Raw genomic sequence first — 21304 nt, 5'->3', positions numbered from 1 at the left:
TGTCGATCGTATGGTGGAGAGACAGCCGTGGGTAACTGGCCATATGGTAGGTTCAAATGGCTGTATGGTTCAGTAATATAGATCTCGTGGCCGTACAGTATGGTTATGCTGTTGTATAGTTAGACGTACTGCGTGTTACGACAAGCCAAGGGTCCGTAGGGTAGTGGATGGTGTACAGATGGAAGATGGGTTCAGTCATGCCACCATAAGCAAACTTACAATCCCGAATTCGTCAGATAAAAGCCAAACAAGAATGGAGATTGAACACGAATAATCTTCAATTGATATTTGCAAACAAGACGATGCTCTGATTTGCCAGATCCGAGCAAAGTATTATAGGCAACAAAATAGGGTGAGGGTTGAATCCCACTGAAATTGAAATAACCAAGTAGGGAAGATCTTTCACCTTTGAAATGACAAACAACATAGAGCTCCAAAAGGAATTCACAATACAAAGAAATAATCCAAATCGCATACTAACGACTACCTACAAGCCATGCTTAAATACCCGCTGGAGGAAACCCTTCCGAGAGTGTACAAAGATTGCCGACGGCTACACCTAGCTACGAAAACAAAATAAAAAATGGGTCCGAGATATACTAAATCATTCGGCCCATTAACAAAGGTTTGATTAAATAATTATTTAATGATGGGAACATTATAGTCCTTCTGTCCCAAAATTTGCTTGTCCTCAAGCAAATGCAAATCCAATGCTTGGAAACCTTCTGTAATCAGTTTCTTTAGTTTCGAGTTAGGTACGAAGTAGATCTTATCGCCGTAGTAAATGATATCATCAATAACTTTGTATCTTTCATCATGTATATAGCCATCCATCAACTGACATGCAAAATGGTTCTTGGAGTACTTGACCAATAGATGGGCTCGCCAATTATCCAAGGAATGGGGCAGGGTGTTGATTGTTATGTTTTTACTTGTAGCGGCTGGGATCTTATCATGTTTAAAAATGGCCTCCATCTTCTTGATAGTGACTTCCCTCAATCCTTTATATGACATTCCTTTGAGCAACACCTTCTTGTATCTTTCATCATGTATATAGCCATCCATCAACTGACATGCAAAATGGTTCTTGGAGTACTTGACCAATAGATGGGCTCGCCAATTATCCAAGGAATGGGGCAGGGTGTTGATTGTTATGTTTTTACTTGTAGCGGCTGGGATCTTATCATGTTTAAAAATGGCCTCGATCTTCTTGATTGTGACTTCCCTCAATCCTTTATATGACATTCTTCTGAGTAGCACCTTCTTGCAATCCGTCTCGAATGAAAAGTCCATCCTCTTGAAACTTTGGATGTACTGGTCAAGGGTCTCCATCCACTGGATGCCCAATATGATATCAGTATCAACCAAATCTATGACAAAGAAATCATCTGTCAAGGTATAGTTTCCCATGGAAATTTGTAGCTGTGGGATCACATGAGGGCAGGGTAACAAGGTTCCTCTAGCAACCTTAAGCACAAATCCTCCATGCTCTATTACATGCAAGCCCTTACTAGTGACCAAAGATGAATTAATGAAATTGAGTGTGGCGCCATTGTCAGTCATGATTGTGACTTGTTTCCTGTGAAGTGTGCCATGGACCTTGAAGATACTACTTCCACCCATTGTAGTAAGGGTAACAATGGAACCCCCTTTTTTGTATTAGGGCACTTATTCTCTCCTACTGGTTACTTTCTTCACTAGTCACTATGGGTACTTGTCCTTCGTCATCATTAGGAAACACCTCGATGTAATGAATCTTTCCCTTACTAAGGCAGGAATGACCCTATCCCCATGGTACCTTGCATGTGAAATTGAGCTTTTTCCTCCGGGGCTCTTGCCGAGAGTCTTCATCCAATGGAGGTTTTTCCTGAATTGGCTCCTTGTCTTTGTCTTCTTGTGGGGATGGTATTGGCGTAGCTACGTGAGTTTTGGAGGAAGATGCGGCCATGTCACACACCTTCTTAATAGCCTCGTTTAGTACGCACAGGTTGAACACTTTGATCCAACCTCTCAAAGGCTCATTTAGCCCATCCATAAATAACATGATTCGATGTCTTTCAGTCTGTGACTAATACTGACAACCTTGGGAACTTAGTGATGTAATTGTCTATCGTACCTGTTTTCTTTAACTGAGCTATTTCGTTGAAGTTTAGTTTAGGATCCTTCCCATTGAAATAGTCAATGAGTCTCAGTGAACTTGACATAAGAGGTTACTTGGTCGTGGCCGAGAGTAACCAATCCATGGTGCCACCATTCTTGCACCACTCCTTCCAGATGGAGTGCTACGAACTTGATTGCTTCCTCTTCGGGCATCGAGTTGAGTTGGAAATAGGTGTCTGCCTTTAGAACCCATCCCTATGCATTGATGGCTCTAGATCCATCAAATGGCGATAAGTTTACTTTTCCGATCTTTCTCTTGAGATCATCATTACAATAACCATGATTTCCCCCACCTGAATATCTCATTCTTAGATCAACATAGTTTCTGTAAGATATATCACCTTCCATATTTGCATTCCTCCGATCTTCCCGAAGTTTTTCTTGTATTTCCTGAAAGGTGGGCTCCCTTTCTTTGCGTGGTGCGTCTGTCCTTGGAAGGAAGATGGGTATCGAGGGTCGAGAGCGAGAGGGTGGAGAGTTTGTCCTTGAAATAGAGTCGTTGCTATGCCCGTCTTGCTCTCCTATTGTCTTTTCGTCATACAATTTTCGTAGCGTTTCCTACATAAGCCTTTGGGTTTCGTTGATTTGTATTTGGTTTCTGCTCAGCTCTCTTAAAAGATTCATGAGTTGTGTTGTAGGATCTTGAGGATCTGTCATTCTACCAACAAGGTTATTTCGCCTTCTCCTTCGGATATAAACTTGCATTCACTTCCACAGGCTGGCAAGATCACTGGCTTTGATAACATTTTAATGTTTTGACCTTGTAGTAGGGTGTCCATACAATCCAGTCGAAGATTCGTCTAATGCAATTAGCAATTCGTACGGTGCAGATTGGGATCCGTATGGTGCAAGTTGTACCAAGGATAGGCCGTATAGTGGAGAGAAGAGATGTTGTAGGGAGCTGTATGGAGGAGCTTGTATGGTATGAGGCAAGTAGAAGGGGAGGTCGTATGGTGGTGGGAGTGGAATGACTGGCCGACCATACGATGGAGAGACAACCGTGGGTAACTGGCCGTACGGATCAGTAAATGAGATCTCGTGGTCGTATGGTCTGGTTATGCTTTCGTATGGTCAGATGTACTACGTGTTGCGCCAAGCCAAGGGTTCATAGGGTAGTATATGGTGTATGGATGGAAGATGGGTTCAGTAATGCCACCATAAACAAACTTATACTCTTGAATTCGTCAGATAAAAGCCAAAGAAGAATGGAGATTGAACATGAATAATCTTCAATTAATATTTCCAAACAAGATGGTGCTCTGATTTGCCAGATCCGAGTGAAGTATTACAGGCAACGAATAGGGTGAGGGTTGAATCCGACCAAAATCGGAATAGCCAAGCAAGGAAGATATTTTGATTTCCAAAATGGCAAACAATCCAGAACTCCAATAGCAATTTGCAATACAAAGAAATAATCCAAATCGCATCCTAACAACTACCTATAAGCTGTGTTTAAATACCCGTCAGGGAAAACCTTTCTGAGGGTGTACAATGATAACTGACGGCTACACCTACCTACGGAAACAAAATAAAAAATGGGTTCGAGATATACTGAATCAATCGGCCCATTAATAAAGGTTCGATTAAATAATTATTTAATGATGGGAACATTACAGTCTTCATGGCATTCTAGAGAGAAAAATGCTATATAGGGAGGTTAACTTCTCCTAAATGTAGCCAAACGCCTCCCACGGGTACAAATCCCACCCCCTAGTCTTGCAATAGCTATGAGGGGCTCCAACACCCTACACTACTCATCTTGAAAACATTGCTACATTAACTAGATAGTCTTTTCCTTGGTACCTAGTCCAAGGCACCACAACAAGAATAGAAAAGTGATGGCTACGTTTCTTTGATACATAAACTCTCCCTCCAAGAATTCATCACCCAAAAATATCGACACCTTATGTAGGTACTCATCATATTAAAATTTAAAAGCATTTTAAAGCTTGTCATTTGACACTTTCCTCTATAATGGTATGATCAACTTCAAGGTTAGAAGAAAGAACTTTGCTTGCATTTTCCTCTTCACTTAAAAACGAAAAACCTTTTGATATTAGAGTTGCTGAGGTGAGAAACTTGGCTTAATTCCCTTTGGAACAAAACTCAAAATGGAGTAATTGTTTTCTTCTCAGCACTGCTCCCTCTTTTATCACACGTGGGCTAGGACAACGAATTAGTGGCGTGTTATTTAAATTCCTCACTTCTTGCCTCCATACTGTCTTTCCGCACAATGCTTGGAGTTGTCCTATCACACTCGTGACCTCTATAATTTATATATTACCTTCTCTCTCTCAATAAGTCATCACCAACTCAGAGTAACCATCAACCTCTTTTTTTTCCTTCCCATTTGACATGGGTGATTTTGAAATTGAGGATCATTGCCAAGAAGTTTCTAATTATACTCACTAATATGTCTAGTTTCCAATTCTCAACAACACCTTTGATGATTGCAATTGTAGTAATTTGTGTATCCCCTTCAAGGTGCAACAAGGAGAGTGACATAGTCGTTGCTAGCTGCAATGTAAGGTTTGCCATACTCCATTCTAGAGTATTCCCTTTCTAGTGTTTGGCCATCCACTCAACTCCCAACAAGCTTAGATTCCCCTTACTAGCACCGTCAAAACTGATTTTGACTCAGTCTTCCTCTGATGGTAGTCGTTCCTTTGTACTTTCCCTCATCAGGGATGAATGAACACATCTTGTCCCATTTACATTCCTTAAATTTTATATTATTAATAATTCTATTTTATATTATTGTCTTCTAGTTGCGTTAGTAATATTTATATATTATTAGATACTTATATTATATATTTTATAATCAATTTCTATTGTTATTATGTAATGTTTATAAGTATTTCTTTATATAAAAACTATGTTACCCAATTCTCTCTTCGGTACTTAGGACAGCGCGAATTTCGAACCCTTCCTTGGTTCTGGTCCTTGTTCACTTGTAGGTTCCACCTAGGTTCAAACCTAGGGAGGTTGGTTCCTCTAGGCCAAACATATGTCGAACTATTGCAAACCTAGACATATCAAGTGTGAACTAGCAACAATTCCATTGACTAACATAAAATAATTTACAGAATGTGAACTAGATCTTTAACATTACAAATCTTGATATGTGGAAGTTCTGATATTCCTTACATAAAATTAAAAAAACAATCAAGATTGCTTCCAGTTAAACTTTTTATATCCTATTGCTGATAATGATTCTTATCCAATGAATTGGAAGCTCTCCATAGTGATAGTTTATATTTTAAATATTAAACAATAGCTTGAATAAGGGATTTGTAAGCTACTTTTTGTTAAAGTTTGTAGCTGTGATAGAGATCTTTATCTCTCGAAATCTGGATGTTATTACCGTTATTGTCATCTTCAGCGGAAAAGGACACTTAAGTTTAATTTGTAATATTAAATGTAAATGACATGTGTCATTCACATGCATTGAGGCATGAATATTTGAAGAGTCATAATTAATTATAGGAGTTATTAGAATATCGAGAGACCTTCAATTATAATGTGAAGAGTCTCTCCTATTGTTATAGATTCGCATAAAGCAAAGGATATTGTACACTTGAACATTTCATTATCAAAAAAGATATATTTGTGTTGTGTTGCTGTGTTTTTTCTTTCACTCTCGAAGGGTTTTCCTAGGATAATTCTGGTGTTTATGATTTCAGTTATGGCTCTTTCTCATTGTCATATTTCTTCTTTATTTTTCTGGGCTCAAAACTTAACATGGTATCGGAGCCAGTTAGAGAGTGTTCAAATGTGTCAGTAAAAGTAAATCATTTACGAAACATTGGAGGATAGCACCCGGGGTAAGAGTCTAAGCAATGATCTACATAGCTATTGCATCGGTATGCTCGAGAATGGAGATACAGGACCAAGTCTTGCTTGGTGAAGTTTAAAGGTGGATGGATATTTGTTTAGTTAGAGTATTTGTTACATTCCAATTTTTGCCCTAATTTCTCTTAGTTAAAATTAGCCGTTGAACTAGAATAAATTTTCAAGTTCAAGTGAAGTTAGTCGTTGTTCCATCATGGTAGTTATAGCTGTTTTATTTATTCATGTTCATGTGAAATTGAAGCAGTTATCTTAAGGCGTTGCATCGATTTAAAGAACTAAATGAATATATAGTTTTTAGCCATTGTGTTCATGTGAAGTGATTATAGTTTCTAGCCATTGTGATCATGAAAATATTTTTTTTGAGCCGTTGTTCAGTCAGTTATTATTTATGATGAAATTCCTAACGATATTATTTAACAAATTATGAATTATGAAATTGACGTTTTGGCGAGAATGATTGTTTTTGAAGGTTGCAGGATAAAGACTCGAGAAGGAGGGGAAGCATTACGAAATGAGGTCATACAGAAATGGAATGATCATATGACCTAGTTATTAGGAATATCAGGTTTGATCAAAAGTCGCCATGGCAGGATTGTTAAAGCTTGACAACAAATATCAAAGTGGGAAGTTACATGAGCTAAAAATAATTTAAGATTTTAAAAACTAAATAAGAAAATTCTTACCTTTATTTAATGGTAATATAATTTAATAATATATCATTATTTTGATTAAAATCATAATTAAATATTTGCAAATTGGCACTATTATATTAGATCTATAATACAATAATGTCACCTTATATATACTTAATTATAACTTAACCAAAATAATAATATAACATTAAATTATATTAATAAAACCTTTTTCCACCTTTTGTTCCAACGATTCATATTCCAATCGATGGAAATTCAAATCGCATTGTAGTCTTGTAACGGCAGAAGTTGTAAAGCCGTGCAATATCAATTTATATGTGGTCTTTGTCGTTTTTGGGCTCTGCCATAGTCTTAGAGCCTCTATATTCTGCAACTTGAGTTTGTTCTTTATTTTTTTTGCTTTGAATCCTGTTCTATCCGACTAAGATTCTTATGCAGCATATACATTTAATCTGGTTAAGAATCATCGTCTATTCTGAAAGACGTTATCACCTGCAACTTTAATTCTGCCTAGCGCGATATCATATTGCTGAGCAGAAACGAGATCTTACTTGTGTATCACTGAGCAGTGGAATTTGTGGGTAGATTGAAGAGTTTTCAAAAACAGGGCACATTGAATCCGTAGCCAAGTATGATAAATCTTCTTAACTTCTTTCATTCATGTTTTTCTCTGTCATTTCTAGGTCGAGTTGATATTAAATGTAAGAGTTGGGTGCATTGAATAGGGTCCTGCTGTTACCATGTGCTCATCATATTAGAAAATACCAACAGAGAGCTTGTACCTGTGAATAATAATAAAAGTAGTTGATGCTTATGATGGTGTCGATAAAGGAAGTAGTAAGACTTTTGTTCTCATCTTATTTTGTTAGTTCTTACCACTTCATTCAACCATGTTTTTGATTGTAAAACTATAACATTGTCAATCCTGTCATAAATCTGTAGAACTGTGTCATGAAATGTTTTGTCCCAATCAATCAAAATCAGTGATCAATTTTGAATACCAAAGAAATTATGAGCATGCAGAGTCATAATCTTATGAAAAAGTATAAGATGTAACAGATTCAGGCACCGAGGAATCACCAATCAAAAGCTCTATTGACGGTGTGAGGTGTAGATGAATCTGACAAAAAGAAAAACGAGAAAGATATCAGTAATTGATATTATACAAAATAATCTGAAAAGCTCATGTAATTCCACTTTGATAATTAATTGTCAAGCTGAGCGGTAGAGATCGGGTTATAAAAACCCACCTTTGAAACCCCTGGCCAAGGCGATAAAAGGGCAAACATGCCACAACAAAATAATCGCGTTGTTGTCCTGATATTTCAGTTATTCAATCGAATAGCTTTTGGGACCTCAACCCACTTGAGTACTCTGATGACTGGATCAATGAACATCCCAAGCCTGACCTCAGGGTAGGGAGGGCCGTTCTATTTATTTTGAACTTGTGGGGATAAGTAAAAAGGTCCGCAGTTGGGAGGTTAAGCCTACGTTAATGCTTCTTCTCTCACCAAAGTCAGAGCTTGGTCAATTAATTGGATAAATCTCTCAAGTAAATCAGTACGTATCTTTGTTTTATTTAAGTTTCTTTATTTCTTTTATGCAATATATATATATATATATATATACAACTGAAATATTCTTTCTCTGTAAATAGATGTATCATAAATTGAATCTTTTTAATATGATAGTTTGCAGTTTCTCTTTACAATAATCTAGATTAGGGTTAAATTTCATTATTTTCAAACGTTAGAATGAATTTGAAATTCAGTAATTAAAATAGAATTAGAATTTAGATTAACTTCAGTATTAGTTTAGATATATCTCAATAGATAATTAGAATATTAAAATTCAGCTGATTTTGTAGTTGTAAAAGAACGTGATGTTATAGTATCTAAAGTTTTGATATAGAGTTTGAAGTAATGGTGAAAGTATCATAGCCCGTAGTCCTTGTAATCATCGACGCTTGAATATAAAGATAAGTTTTGTTTTAACTTATTACTGAATGTATATTGAATGATTCAAAGTAGATTAGTTGGTTCCTGATTTTATCTATTGGAGTATTTGAATATTTCAATTGGAGGGATATCTGTGATCTGCATATAATATCATCAAATAGGCAGGAGCCCCAGAAATTATAAGATGTATAATGAAGTTAAGGGCAAGATTTGATGGAGTTTGTGCGAGCCATTGGATCATAGAAAGTTTTTTTTTATCCTAGTGAAGATCTTAGTGTGCAATTCCTGTTCTCATTTTCGTTGGTCAAGGGGGACATGGATACGCCTGATGCTTTTTGTGCCCGCTAATATTTGAAAGGTATGTTGAGGTTGATGAGGACACATTGCCTTCCATTTGTGTTATCGCATATGTCGTGGCTATCTTCCTATTTCTACCTTATACGGTGGACTTTTCTTATTTCTGAAGAGGTATTGATTTTGAGTATTATACTGTCTTGATCCAGTTTTTTTTAACAATGAATGATATGTCACTGTGCTCTTGAAAGGAGTATGAATGCCATCATAACATCTCCCTTTCTTTATTTCTCCTGTATTGTTTGAAGAGAGAGCATGTGTAATGTTTTTTTTCGTTTGAGGTTTTGCATGGACCGTATGATGTCGGACATCGATGTGTGATTATGAAGAGATTGTGCATAAGAGAAACTCCGGTGTATTGAAGATATTTTTTTATGATTAAAATAAATTTTTCATCTATTCAAAAGGTCAACTTATTATGCGTCCACACGTCAATCAATTATTGACAAATATGCAATAGGTTGTGTATTTGTTGTTACCGTCCTTTATGATCCATGATGGTTCTCTCATTTATTTCTCCGTCTTTTATGTTTTATTCTTATGCATTGGTGGAGAGAAATCTAATACAAGACTTGATCTTTTATATGTAACGTCAAAGCAGAGGAAAGTAAGTGGCTATTTTAATTTTAGATGAAGTCACCAAATTCAATAGAAATCAATGGCGAGAATATGGAACTGAGGTCCATGAGTTGGGGTTCTTACTCCTTTGCATCATAGACTTGGTCGCTAGAAGAGCATCATTGTGATCATAATTCATAGCTCATAGCAGCTTCATCAGGATTATGGGGAGGGATGTTTGAGTATGTTCACGTATTTTGAGTTGTAGACGACTATCTTCAAAGCGAATACCAAAATCATTTTCTTTTACGATGAATTGCCTACAACATATATGATCATTATCTCATCTGCAACATGCCTTACGGAACACAGAGAGTTCCTCCCATTAATCATTGTTCTTCTATTTGCGCTCAATATGAAAGATGTTATGGTATCGAGAATTTTGTCCATTTTCTTGAGGCTGCTCTTGGACATAATCAAGTTCATTGATTTTAGCATAACCATCGTGCGGATCACATGCAACGTTTTGGTTCTTTCTAAGGAAAAGTCGTGTGGGAAGATATTGTTAAATATATATGGATTTATGGCTCTTGCAGTATGCAATTGATTTTTTTTCAAAATAACATATTGTTTGTTTAGAAGAGGTTTGTATGTGCTAGGGTGAATCTGCTATCGAGGATTGAAGCATCAATCATACTCGATGAGCAATGTTTGGCCTTGTGGGAAGTGAATGGATTTGTGTACTAGAATATTCTTGATCTCCCATGAGAGGTGACAAATTATTAAGGATGTTGGAAATATAAGATGTACATGTGTGTCTGTAAAACTAATAGCCTCTCCTCATATTCTTGTTTTCATGTGTTAATGATCCGTTGCTTTCAGTAATTGTCGATGGTGATGATTACTTGTACGCAGTGCTACATATGGAGAGATTTACGTAACTTTCAACACAAAAAGGAAGCTAAGTATTTTCTATGTTATTTTCCTATCTAATGTCATCTACTATATTGTCATATATGAAATGGTTAGTTTTGGAAACTTTATGACAAGATTATTTTACTAATCTCTCTTTGTTGCAAATGGATGCTATAGGATCTTTGAGAATGTTTATTCGCAGTCACATTCAGAGGGAAGTTTCTGGCATATTCTTTTGTGATATTTGCCTACATTCTTCACATTTTGATAAAATATTGAGGGATAGTTTATGAGTATCTTTGTGTAAAGCTCTTTTATCTAAAGATTGTAGGAGGATCAACAATTTGTTGGATGGTTTAAGAAAGCTTGATCTTATACATGGCCACCATGGGTGCACATTGGTCATTATCTCATGCAAGATTGTGTCAAGTCGACACTTGGATTGCATTCTTCAGCTACAAAGTGAGACTTTGTTGTTAAATAGTATTGCGTGGAGTTGAAGAGATAAGTATTACTGTGATGTTTATATTATATTCTTCTAATTATATTGATGCTATGAAATTTACAGTAGCTATTGAGGCAGCATTTTGAACTTCTTTGTGTATGTGTGTTTATTGAGATAAGACCACAAAGAGATGGGTATTTATGGTAATATTACTTGAAAAGAGATAATCTTTAGCATTGGTAGTTTATTTTAATAATCTTTCTTGGTTGGAGGATGCAACAAGATAAGGATTATAGCTCCAAAGGGAGATGTCGGGTTTGAGAGGGAGATTTTAGCTTCAAAGGGAGTGCTTATGAAAGTCCCTTCATTTTCTCATATGCTTGTGATGCTTGTGCTATTTATAAAATCTGAGACTTCAATGGAATCAAGTCTTAGTTTGTTATTGTCTATTTTATTTTTGTGTGAATAAATGAGATTATAAGATCAGCTTTGATAACTCTTTCACGATGCGATAGTGAACATCATGTTGAGAGAGTCCATGATGTCATCACATTGAGAGATTTCATGATGGGAGTTGGATGTCATGTTGAGAGATTCCATGACAGTTCACGTTGAGAGAGTTCGTGAATAAAGGCTTAGCTGTGAGTCTTACAAATCTTTTCATGTTGTGTGATTCCATGAATATGACTCATTGTTACAGGTTTTCATGTTGAGTAGCTCCATGAATTATTTTTTGAATTCGTATGATCAGAATTTATCAATGACATTTTTGGTTGCAGTGTTGTGTGACTGTTCAGCTAAAGATCTCTCTCTTGCTAAGAGGGAGCGTTAAAGTTTCTAGTTGCGATGGAGATCTTTATCTCTCAAAATTTGGACATTATTACCGTTATTGTCATCTTTAGTTGAAAAGGACACTTAAGTTTAATTTGTAATATTAAATGCAAATGACATGTGTCATTCACATGTATTGAGGCATGAATATTCGAAGAGTCATAATTAATTATAAGAGTTATGAGAATCTCAAGAGACCTTCAGTTATAATGTGAAGAGTCTCTTCTATTGTTAGATATTTGCATCAAGCAAAGGAACATTTCATTATTAATAAAGATATATTTGTGTTGTGTTGCTGGTTTTTTCCCTTCACTCTCGAAGGGTCTTCCTAGGATAATTTTGGTGTTTATGATTTCAGTTATGGCTCTTTCTCATTGTTGTTTTTCTTCTTTATTTGTTGGGTTCGAAACTCAACACTTTTATAACATTTTTCAAGTAGTTTGTTAATTACAAACAAACAAAGTCTCTATACATTGTAAAAGTAGTAGGCATTTCCGGACTTAGAAAGCGAGAATCTTATTAGTGTTAGCTCATTGGCATTGACAGTGTTTGTGTATCAACTAATTACTTTGATGATGAAGAAGAACAAGTTGATGATTTAGATAATCCATTAGATGAATCAAACTTAGTATAATGTTCCAATTGTTGAAAGTTGCTCCTGGACTTAAAGAACTAACTTGAGAGGGGGGGGGGGGGTTATGTTTCTAAGGGAGACAACCTACATAGTTTGAGGACATAATTGTGGAATTTAAGGGGCCCTCTATCACACTATTCCTCCAACCCTCAATGATGTTAATTATTGTCCAATTCAAATTGTTGGAGGTGGGGGGGGGGGGGGGGGAAAGGTGGGACATACGCCCCAGTCAAATTGTAGGTGGCCCTCCAATGCAAGCAACTTGCTAGAATAATGGCTTTCCCATAGCCCCCTAGGATGAAGATTAGTTTAGGGGATGTATTATTATTATTAAATAACTTGCTAGAATCCCCCATAGAATTATTGAGAGCTAGCCTTACCATTTGAAATTGAATAATTGGGGCTAGAGGAATAATTCCCCTAAAATAACTTCAATGATGCTTGAACTCAATATTATTTTAGTAAGATAAGATAAATTTATTAATCTCCAACAAACGGCGAAAAATGGGTCCAAGGGACAATAACAACGCGATAAAGAAAAGCCAACAATAGTCACATCAAACAAAGGCTGGGGAAAGAAAGAACCAAAATACATACAACAACAACTAAGGAAGGAGCAAAAACAAAACCGAGAAGCCAAGAAGACGATCCGAGAAGCGATGCTAGAGGAATAATCGCGAAGAAGTCTAGAACAAAAGGATGGGACTAAGGGTTGGAGGAGATCCTTAGCTGCTATTGAGAACCTCTCGGGAAGGGTGTTGAAGGGGACCTCATCTAAAAAGAAGACGTGAGAGGGTGCAACACGGGGAATGAAGGAGAATGAAGAGGCTGCTTGGTTCCCTCAACCAAGGCAACCACAAGAAATAAAGATGTGATGAATTGAGCTTAATCTTGATGTGAACTAATTCAGACACATTACCTGAAAGATTTGTCTGGAGCCTCAAGGCCTCGTGAAGGTAGAGGGCAATGCATCTTTGTTTAGTGTACTCAAAGGAAGGTTGAGACTGAGACTCTTTGAATAAATAATAGAACGTTCCTTTGGTCTCATGGTATATGGGCTAAGAGAAAATAAAATGAGCCCTTGTCTCGACAACCCCCAAATCACATAGTTGGTAGACCCTATCTGTTCTCCGCAAGTTACGGTTAGACTAGATGTGAAGCCTATGGGAACGAACTCTAAAGGATCTAAGGGCAAAATGGAGCGCCAGGGACCTACTGTGAGAAAGGAAGGAGGTGTGAAGAATGATCTTATCTTGAATCTCTAGAAAACGGTAAGCATAGAAGGGCATTTTTGGGCTCAGATCCGCATGGAGTTGACCCAAGGAGTGAGAATGTATTGTCGATAAATATCCATCCTTATTTGTTTGTTTAGCTCCTCGCAAGGAGTATCGAAAAGGAGGGAGACAATTAACGTCAATCCTAAACAACCTCAAAAGTGAAGAATCGAGAGCATTCCAACAACGAGACCTCATGAGGTCTGATTGCACAATGTCAACTTAGGAATAATAGGCCTAGTAGGTGTATCTCTGGTTACCCTTTGAGGAGTCGGAGAACCAATGTACGCGATGCATGAACCAAACTAGGTTAAGGGTAGTACCAAGTGTGAAAGGATGGACCTCAAATTCAGCTTGGACAATACTTTGCAGATCATCTGCTAACAAATGATGTTGCACCAAAGAAAAAGTGTCTAAATCCGCTCTATCGGAGCCCAATTGGTGTCAAGTAAGGAGAGCACCCACATAACAGACCCGTAGATAATTGTTGGTTTAATCAAGAGATCCATAAGAGTCAATATGCACGTTGTCTCCTGAAAGTGATTCTTGGAACATTGTCTCTCAATAAGGGCGAAAGAGTCGTACCCTTTGTTTATACAAGGTTGACGCACAAGTCTCATACTGAAATGAGGACTAGAGAACATGACATTTAGATTCATGTAGTAAGATGAAATCTCAAGAAGAAATGAAGGTGAGAAGTCTTGGGGCAATTGAAGACCATCACCTTGGTCATCACGAAGTTCACCATAAGCTGATGTAAGTTGCATAAAGAGGCAAGCACATCAAGAAGTCTCTGCAATGCCTCGAGAGAGGAGGCCAAGAGGACCACTTCATCCGCGAAGAGCAAAAGGTAAATGAAGACATGGTGTAGGAAGCACCTGACCCTCAGAGGGGAGCGTGTGTGAAGGTAAGTCTTTAACTCATCAATGTAAAGTCCAAAAAGAGTGGGGGAAAGAGGACAGCTCAGGTTCACCCCAATGGTACTCTAGATGAACTCAGAAAGTCCCTTGGGAGTTCTGACGTGCCCAACTACCGACTTGCAAAGCCGCATGATAGCCTCCAAAAATGTCACAGAAATCCCAATGTCCCAAAGCATAATATATCAATGTTGATTGTAGATATAATGCTACATTACAAATTAATAATGTTTTTGATGTTTTCATGATACTATCTGGTATTCTAATCTATTCACGCTTCTGGGCTGCATACAATACATGTGTGTATGTGTGTGTGTGTGTATTACATGTTTTTGTATAAACTAACCCAAACCCTATTTCATGTTTTTCCTGCACCAGCAAGCCGGTTCTTCAAACTGGAATTTGAACCCAAACCGAGACCGGCATTATAGTATAAAAATATTTAGGAATATGTAGTGTTTTTTTTGCTACATAAATATTTAATGATTGTTTATATTTTTCTTTCTACGGACAAATCTAGGTTGAATCTCCCTCCCCAACCAAGGATTTGTGAGATCCATGAATTCAATGTGCAGATCTGAATCAGAAGAGGTAACTTGGATAATAGATTAAAAAAGAAAAAACAGAATGCTTTTCGGGTTTATATAGAAGGAGAAGCGAGCGCATGGATATCACTTGGTATTGCTTTGAGATTTGTGTGGAAATCCATTGTTGAACGAGGGTGATGTGTGCCAATGTTTTAGTGTCTGGTGTTTTCTTAGAGGTGAATCAAAGACATCAATAATTGACTAGTATAAAAGTGCTAAAATAGAGGATTTCATAATGTTGTTTTGGGCGAAGGGTGCTGACTGAATATTATGAGGAGGCATGGTACTCTCCCTGTAAGCTCTCTAATCATAGTTTTTATTGTCTGAGCTACTGTTGCAAATTCAAAGACACTATTGACATATTTTTATATAAGCTATGAAAAACTATGATTAGAGAGAATTTAAAGAAAATTTTGAATTTTCCTACAACTTGAAGAATGAATAACAAACAGTATCTGTGTAGGAATGTTTTTATGTTCATTTGTAGTTACATAGACGGCATCAAGAAGTATACATGTTCAAGTCACATATCATTAGAGACAGATGTTTGGGAGAGTGCTATAATATAATAATTATAATAATCCGACTGCTACATGTAAAAGAGATGGGGGCACTTACAGCTGACCACACTAATGTTGTTGTATTATTAAACCTGACCAGCCATAGTTGTTCATATTTAAATTAATGCACATAGTATATCATACAAAATGTGTTTAGCATTACCATTTTAATGGTTTTCTATCAGTAAGTTTAATTACAACGATGACATCATGCGATGACATCATGATAGGAACTTGGTTAAATTTTAAACATGCTCGACCTGATTTTCAAAAGTTTAGGATACATTTTGTGAATAAGTTTAATGATAATATTATAAAATGAAATGTCATACATCTCTGGATTCTTTCTGTCTACTTAAACTGATTTTACAGTATGAGGATAATGAGAGAAATACTCTTTTTCCTTTAAAGGCGTAGCATTGCTTCTTAATCCTTTTTCATTTTGAATGGATTATTATTCAAAACTCTAATAACATTGAAATAACTGTAAACTTTTTAGGTTCAGAATCCTTATCATGCTTCATAAGGAAAATGGCCTTCTTAATCTTTTGGAACTTTGTTTGTAGTGGATTCTGATGGTGTGGGATTTGGGTTTCTAGTATGATTGAGGAGATGAAATCAAAAAGTTTTTCATAAGCAAATTCCTGATTTGCCAGTATGCTAAGATTTTGTGTGTTAGTAACAGTACATTACTTTATGTATCTTTTATTACAAATTTTTTTTTTTGTTGATATATTTTAAAATTTTAATTGAGAAAAGCTTAATCCAAACAGTTTTATATTCTTGTCACAAAAGAAGTCCTTATTTGAATTATCTCATCAATTTGATTTACGGAAAAAGTTCATCATAGTAATTTGTCTTAGGACTTTAGAATACACATTGGCCAATTTGTTTTTCATGGCATCTTTTTTATGAAAAATATTTGCTTAGATATTTCTAAGTGTTGTGAATAATTATTTATGACCAATTATAATATAATAGGGAAAAAATGTTAGGGATACATAATTTATGGTCTTACTGGAAACCTTCAAGCAAACTCTGTATAAAATGATTGTGTGCATTCGCATGCCTTTAAACTAAATTAAAATTTGTTTGGCAAGGATGCAATCAACTCATTTTCACTTTATAGCAATTTTAATTTCTAGTTTCAAGAATCCTTCAATTATTTTCTATAGTGTTTTCATCAATCAATTCCTATTGTCAGGTGCTTGAGCTTCTCGATGTAATTCAGTTTCAACCTCCTGAGACTAATATCAATTTTCCACAACCAGTCCTTAATTTTAAGGAGGATTTGAGGGTAAGAGCTTCCTTATAAAATTGCAATAAAATTTGCAATTGTTTTATAGCTCTTACATTGGTTGTCTTATGGTCATCTAAAGGTGGATGAGATCTTGGGAAATTCGGAAACAATTGAAAAGGGTGGAGTCTATTACTATTCGGAGAGAGGAGATCGGATAATTGATTTGGCGGCTTTCCGGGATAAGCTGTGGCAGGTTATTATTATGTAGTTTATTTTAATAACAGTGAAGTCAGGTTGGTAGATTAGTGCAATGGTTTTCTTTCTTTAATAGGGCGTTGTGTTCTGTAATGGTTGGCATACTTATTTTCTGTATCCGTGGCAGGAGTACCATGAGCTAGAAACCCAATCTAATTCTGTTCTCAATAAAAAACATCTGGAGGATTTAAAGGATGCTGTACAGCAGTTATTGATATGGGGTTGGAAATACAACAAAAATCTCGAGGAAAATGCAGCTCAGTTGCATATGTTGGTTGGTTGGTCACAAGTAGTGGAGGTAGGCTCTATATCTTGACTTTTGATCACTTGTAAGTTGTAATAACGAATATAAATTAAGAACACAGAATGATATGCTCAATGGAAAGCTTCTGCGCCAAACAGAAATAACTATAAGTCCTTAAAGTATGGTTCAATTCTTTATTGTTCAAAGTTCAAATGCTCTCCTATTTGTTTAAGCTGTTCTTAGTAAAGCTTTTCTTTAGAGTTTGGTTCTTTTGTTAATTGTTCTGTTATTCTTTGATTTTAGCCAACCAATTTTTTGGAAGGATGATCTACTTTTTCTTATCATGTTTATAGATTCTAATGGAGCTTTATTCTTGGAAAATATATTTTGAACAGATCAATGGAATCGTATAGTCTTGTTTATCAGTCTTTGCAAGAAAAGTTAATAAGTGTTATTTTGTATGATTGTTTCAGGTGTCTGTGTCTAGGCGGATGGAATTCCTGGAAAGCCGCCCTCAAGCATTGTTTGAGTTAGTTCATATTTGCTTATTCAAAATTATGCCGTTGCCAATAAACTTATTGATAGCTTAGTATTGTCTCTACTGTTTGCAGAATACTAGATGTGTCGTTGGGTGCAACAACATCACAAGATTGTTCTCTTAAAATGGCTTTGTTCTTGACTCAGGTATGAACCAATTTGTTAGTTCTTACTGTTTTGTGTTATTCAGAATACAAATATTTGAACACAAACGAATGCGTTATCAAATTATTTTGGTTAATCTTGTGTAAGTGATCTTGTTTGATTGTCTGCTACTACTTTTTTCGGTTGTTGCTCACCTAGTAAAAGTTCCCATTAGTCTTTCTGTTATTTTTGAGTATTTTATGAAATAAAATGTTGGAAGGGTGGTTGTTGTGTCATTATAACAACTATCAATATCTTTATTAGTTCTGAAACATGTAAACAATAGAGGCAACAACCATAGAAAGATAACCATGCACAATAACACGAGATTTGATAACTAGGGAAACCCTTGATTAGAGGGAAAACCCTGGTGGGGATGGTACCCACAAAATGATGTACTAATATAAAAGTTCTTTGTTAGAGAATAGCCCGTGTTAGGAGTCAATGAAATACAATTAGTACATATGAGTCCCTGTTAGGAGACTTTGAATCCTTGTTAGGAGATCCCAACCTTGTTTGGAGTTGTGCCAACCCTGTTAGGAGTTGAAAGGAAGCCCACTAAACCCACTGTCCAAGTAGCCTCTGTACTATTACTTCTGAGTAATACAATGTAAAAAACAATTGTCCAACCAACAACTTGTCTTGCCAAATATAGTTTCCTTTTAAGCTCACTGTGCATCAATCACACGAAATTCTGTGCTGACCTTCACAAATTTGCATATCAATGTGCACAATTGATATTACAAAGATATGACTGCTTATGTTTTACACTCTACGACAAGGAAATAATCTTTCGTTTATACCAAGTCCTAAAACAAGTAATTGAGTCGGCCTTGAGGCTTTCCCAATTTACAATTGTCAATAAAAATATAGGACCACCTTAATATATTGCAATACATGTTACATTACAATTTTACACTTTAACCAAGATTACACACAAACTGTTGGCTCGCAGTCCCGTGTTTTTCCCTGTGTCTGCATCTGGTGTGACCCCGTGGTTCTCTTGCGAGCCGAAGTGCTTTCTGCTTGGGCCTGCCTACTTTCGTGTGGTGTTTCTACTTGTCTCTTGCTTTATTTTTCCTTTGTTTATGCTAGCTCTTGTTCGCAGTTTGTTGGTTTTTGTTGCCTGTGGTTTGCTCGTGTCTGTGGTTACTATCTTTGCAACAGTTAGTTCCTGCTGTTGTTGCTCACGCGAGTTGTGTTTTTCACTACCATAGCTCCACGCGTTTGAAGTCCGGGATCTTCTTCCTTGCTCTTGTTTGCACTGATCATCATTTGATCTCTCTTTCTGTGAGCTTTTCCACCCCTGTTACCTATCAAAGGATGATAGACCAGATTATCAAGCTGGAAAACGATAACTTCAACCTGCGGGAGATTGTTCTTTCTTTTTCTAAAATGTTGACTGGCCTACAAAAGCAGTTGGAATGCATCCTACACTAGAACTTTGATGGCAAACTCGACACTGCCATTTCAGACATTGAAGAACTCAAAAAACAGGTAGACAACAACAAAGTGCAATCTGACTTGCATGAATTGAAAGAAAAACAGTCTGCTCTGAGGGCTGAAACTAAACAACAGCTAAAGACTTGGGCATCCATTTGCAATAACTCAAATTGCATCTCTCTCTTCAGTGTAGAAAGTCTGGTCTAAAATAAATTGGTGGATGAAGGGGTCAGACGTGCTTGTAAGTTAAACTTGAGGGTATGCGGCTTCCCTCTTCCATTAACTGAACCTCTGACAGCGAGATACTGTTTTCTCACGGACCAGATTGATATCACTGGCATCACACTTGGTGGTGCCTGGATCAGGCACGAGAACACGCTCTTCATTAGGTTCCTCTCAGTGGCTGACCGTCTTCGTGTTCAAAGGGCAAAGAGGAAGCTCTTGCCTCTCTCTACTAAGATCTACCTTGACGAAGATATTACCACATCATAGGTGACATGACATAAATTTGCTCGGGCTATTGTGGTGGCTTTTTGTTAGGAGTGAAAATGGGTGGTGATTAGGAACCTTAATGCTGTGGTTCGTGACAACTTCCTTGCAGGCTGGGATCAGACGTTGGCTTCTAAGGCCAAACGACGTGCATAGAGGCAATTAGGCATAGTTGAGGCTCCTATTGGTTCCCTGTGCATTCATTGCTGGAATGACAACGATACCTTGTGGTCCTTGCCTGGTTTACTTACTGATGCTATTGGGTTTGCTGACCTTCTTTTGGTTACAGAGACGCACGGGAGCCCCATGCACCCTCTCCTAGGGATTACTAACTATTTGTGGCTATCTTCTTTTAGAGATGAGGCCAGATGCTCTGGTGGGGTCAGGGGGTCTAGTGAGGTCGGCTACTTAGTTAGAGATTGCCTTTTCAACACTCTCTGTGGTCCACTCTGACAACTCTACTAGGTTCATGTGGATTCGTTTTGATCGGACGATAACACTCCTCAGAGACATTTATATCGTTGTTTGTTATTTCCCGCTTGCATCTTCTGATTATGCAATCCATGCTACAAAGGAAGGAGACCCCTATGAGGACCTTCTCGAGCACATTATCAAATTTTCAGCTATGGGTGACATCATCACATGGGAGATTTCAACATATGGACTAGAGATCTTCAGACTCCCCTTCACAATCATAGATCAGATCCTATGTGTATGATCGCTTTTTATTCGGACATCGTAGGTTTACAATGTTTCTCCAAGGATTTTTAGTGATCCTTCACCTAGTATGGCCACCATCCTTTGCATTTAGGTGATTCCACTGATTTGGTAATCCTAAACGGGCTGTCTTGTTTTCCTAAATTCGACCTATTCACTTGTTGGCCTCACTATGGTGGTGTGAGTGTCGTGGAACATGTTGTTTTTGATGCCTCTTTCATCATCTCCATCCGTCACTTCACTATCTCTCTCCTTTCCCTAGCCGATCATGCCCTCCTTAGCCTGTCCCTTTGTACCCCTTCTCCGTCCCCTCGCCCCTCCACCCCAATTTTTCCCCTTCCATTTGGCAATATCTCTCCCTCTCCCCTTATCGGCACCTTCTTTTGCTTCACGGATAGCAACAATGACCTCTTTGTCCACCACTTTAGACGACTTTTCCCCAAGACACCTTCACCGATTCAGAGGATGTTACCGCCATGTTTGGTTCACTTGCGTCCGCTTTATGGGAGTCTTCCCTTCTCTCTATTCCTCACAACA

General features: G+C 37.1%; 1 protein-coding gene across 7 annotated transcripts in view; it reads left to right on the top strand.

Annotated features, from left to right (window-relative positions):
- Positions 1-21304, top strand: part of EMB3142 (nuclear pore complex protein (DUF3414)) — a 314519-nt gene that overhangs the window by 145820 nt on the left and 147395 nt on the right. For all 7 annotated transcript variants that reach the window (XM_089819936.1, XM_089819932.1, XM_089819934.1 and 4 more), the window contains exons 27-31: positions 16903-16995; positions 17078-17191; positions 17321-17491; positions 17911-17966; positions 18049-18121. In XM_089819936.1, the coding sequence (XP_089676062.1) occupies positions 16903-16995; positions 17078-17191; positions 17321-17491; positions 17911-17966; positions 18049-18121 (507 nt within the window). The remainder of the gene's footprint in view (positions 1-16902; positions 16996-17077; positions 17192-17320; positions 17492-17910; positions 17967-18048; positions 18122-21304) is intronic.

The sequence above is a fragment of the Cupressus sempervirens genome, chromosome 3 (assembly GCF_028749045.1).
Source record: "Cupressus sempervirens isolate cs-2001-9-10 chromosome 3, ASM2874904v1, whole genome shotgun sequence".
Taxonomy (NCBI): Eukaryota; Viridiplantae; Streptophyta; class Pinopsida; order Cupressales; family Cupressaceae; genus Cupressus; species Cupressus sempervirens.
The sequence above is the reverse complement of the archived record's forward strand: the minus strand, read 5'-3'. Positions and strand labels throughout refer to the sequence as shown.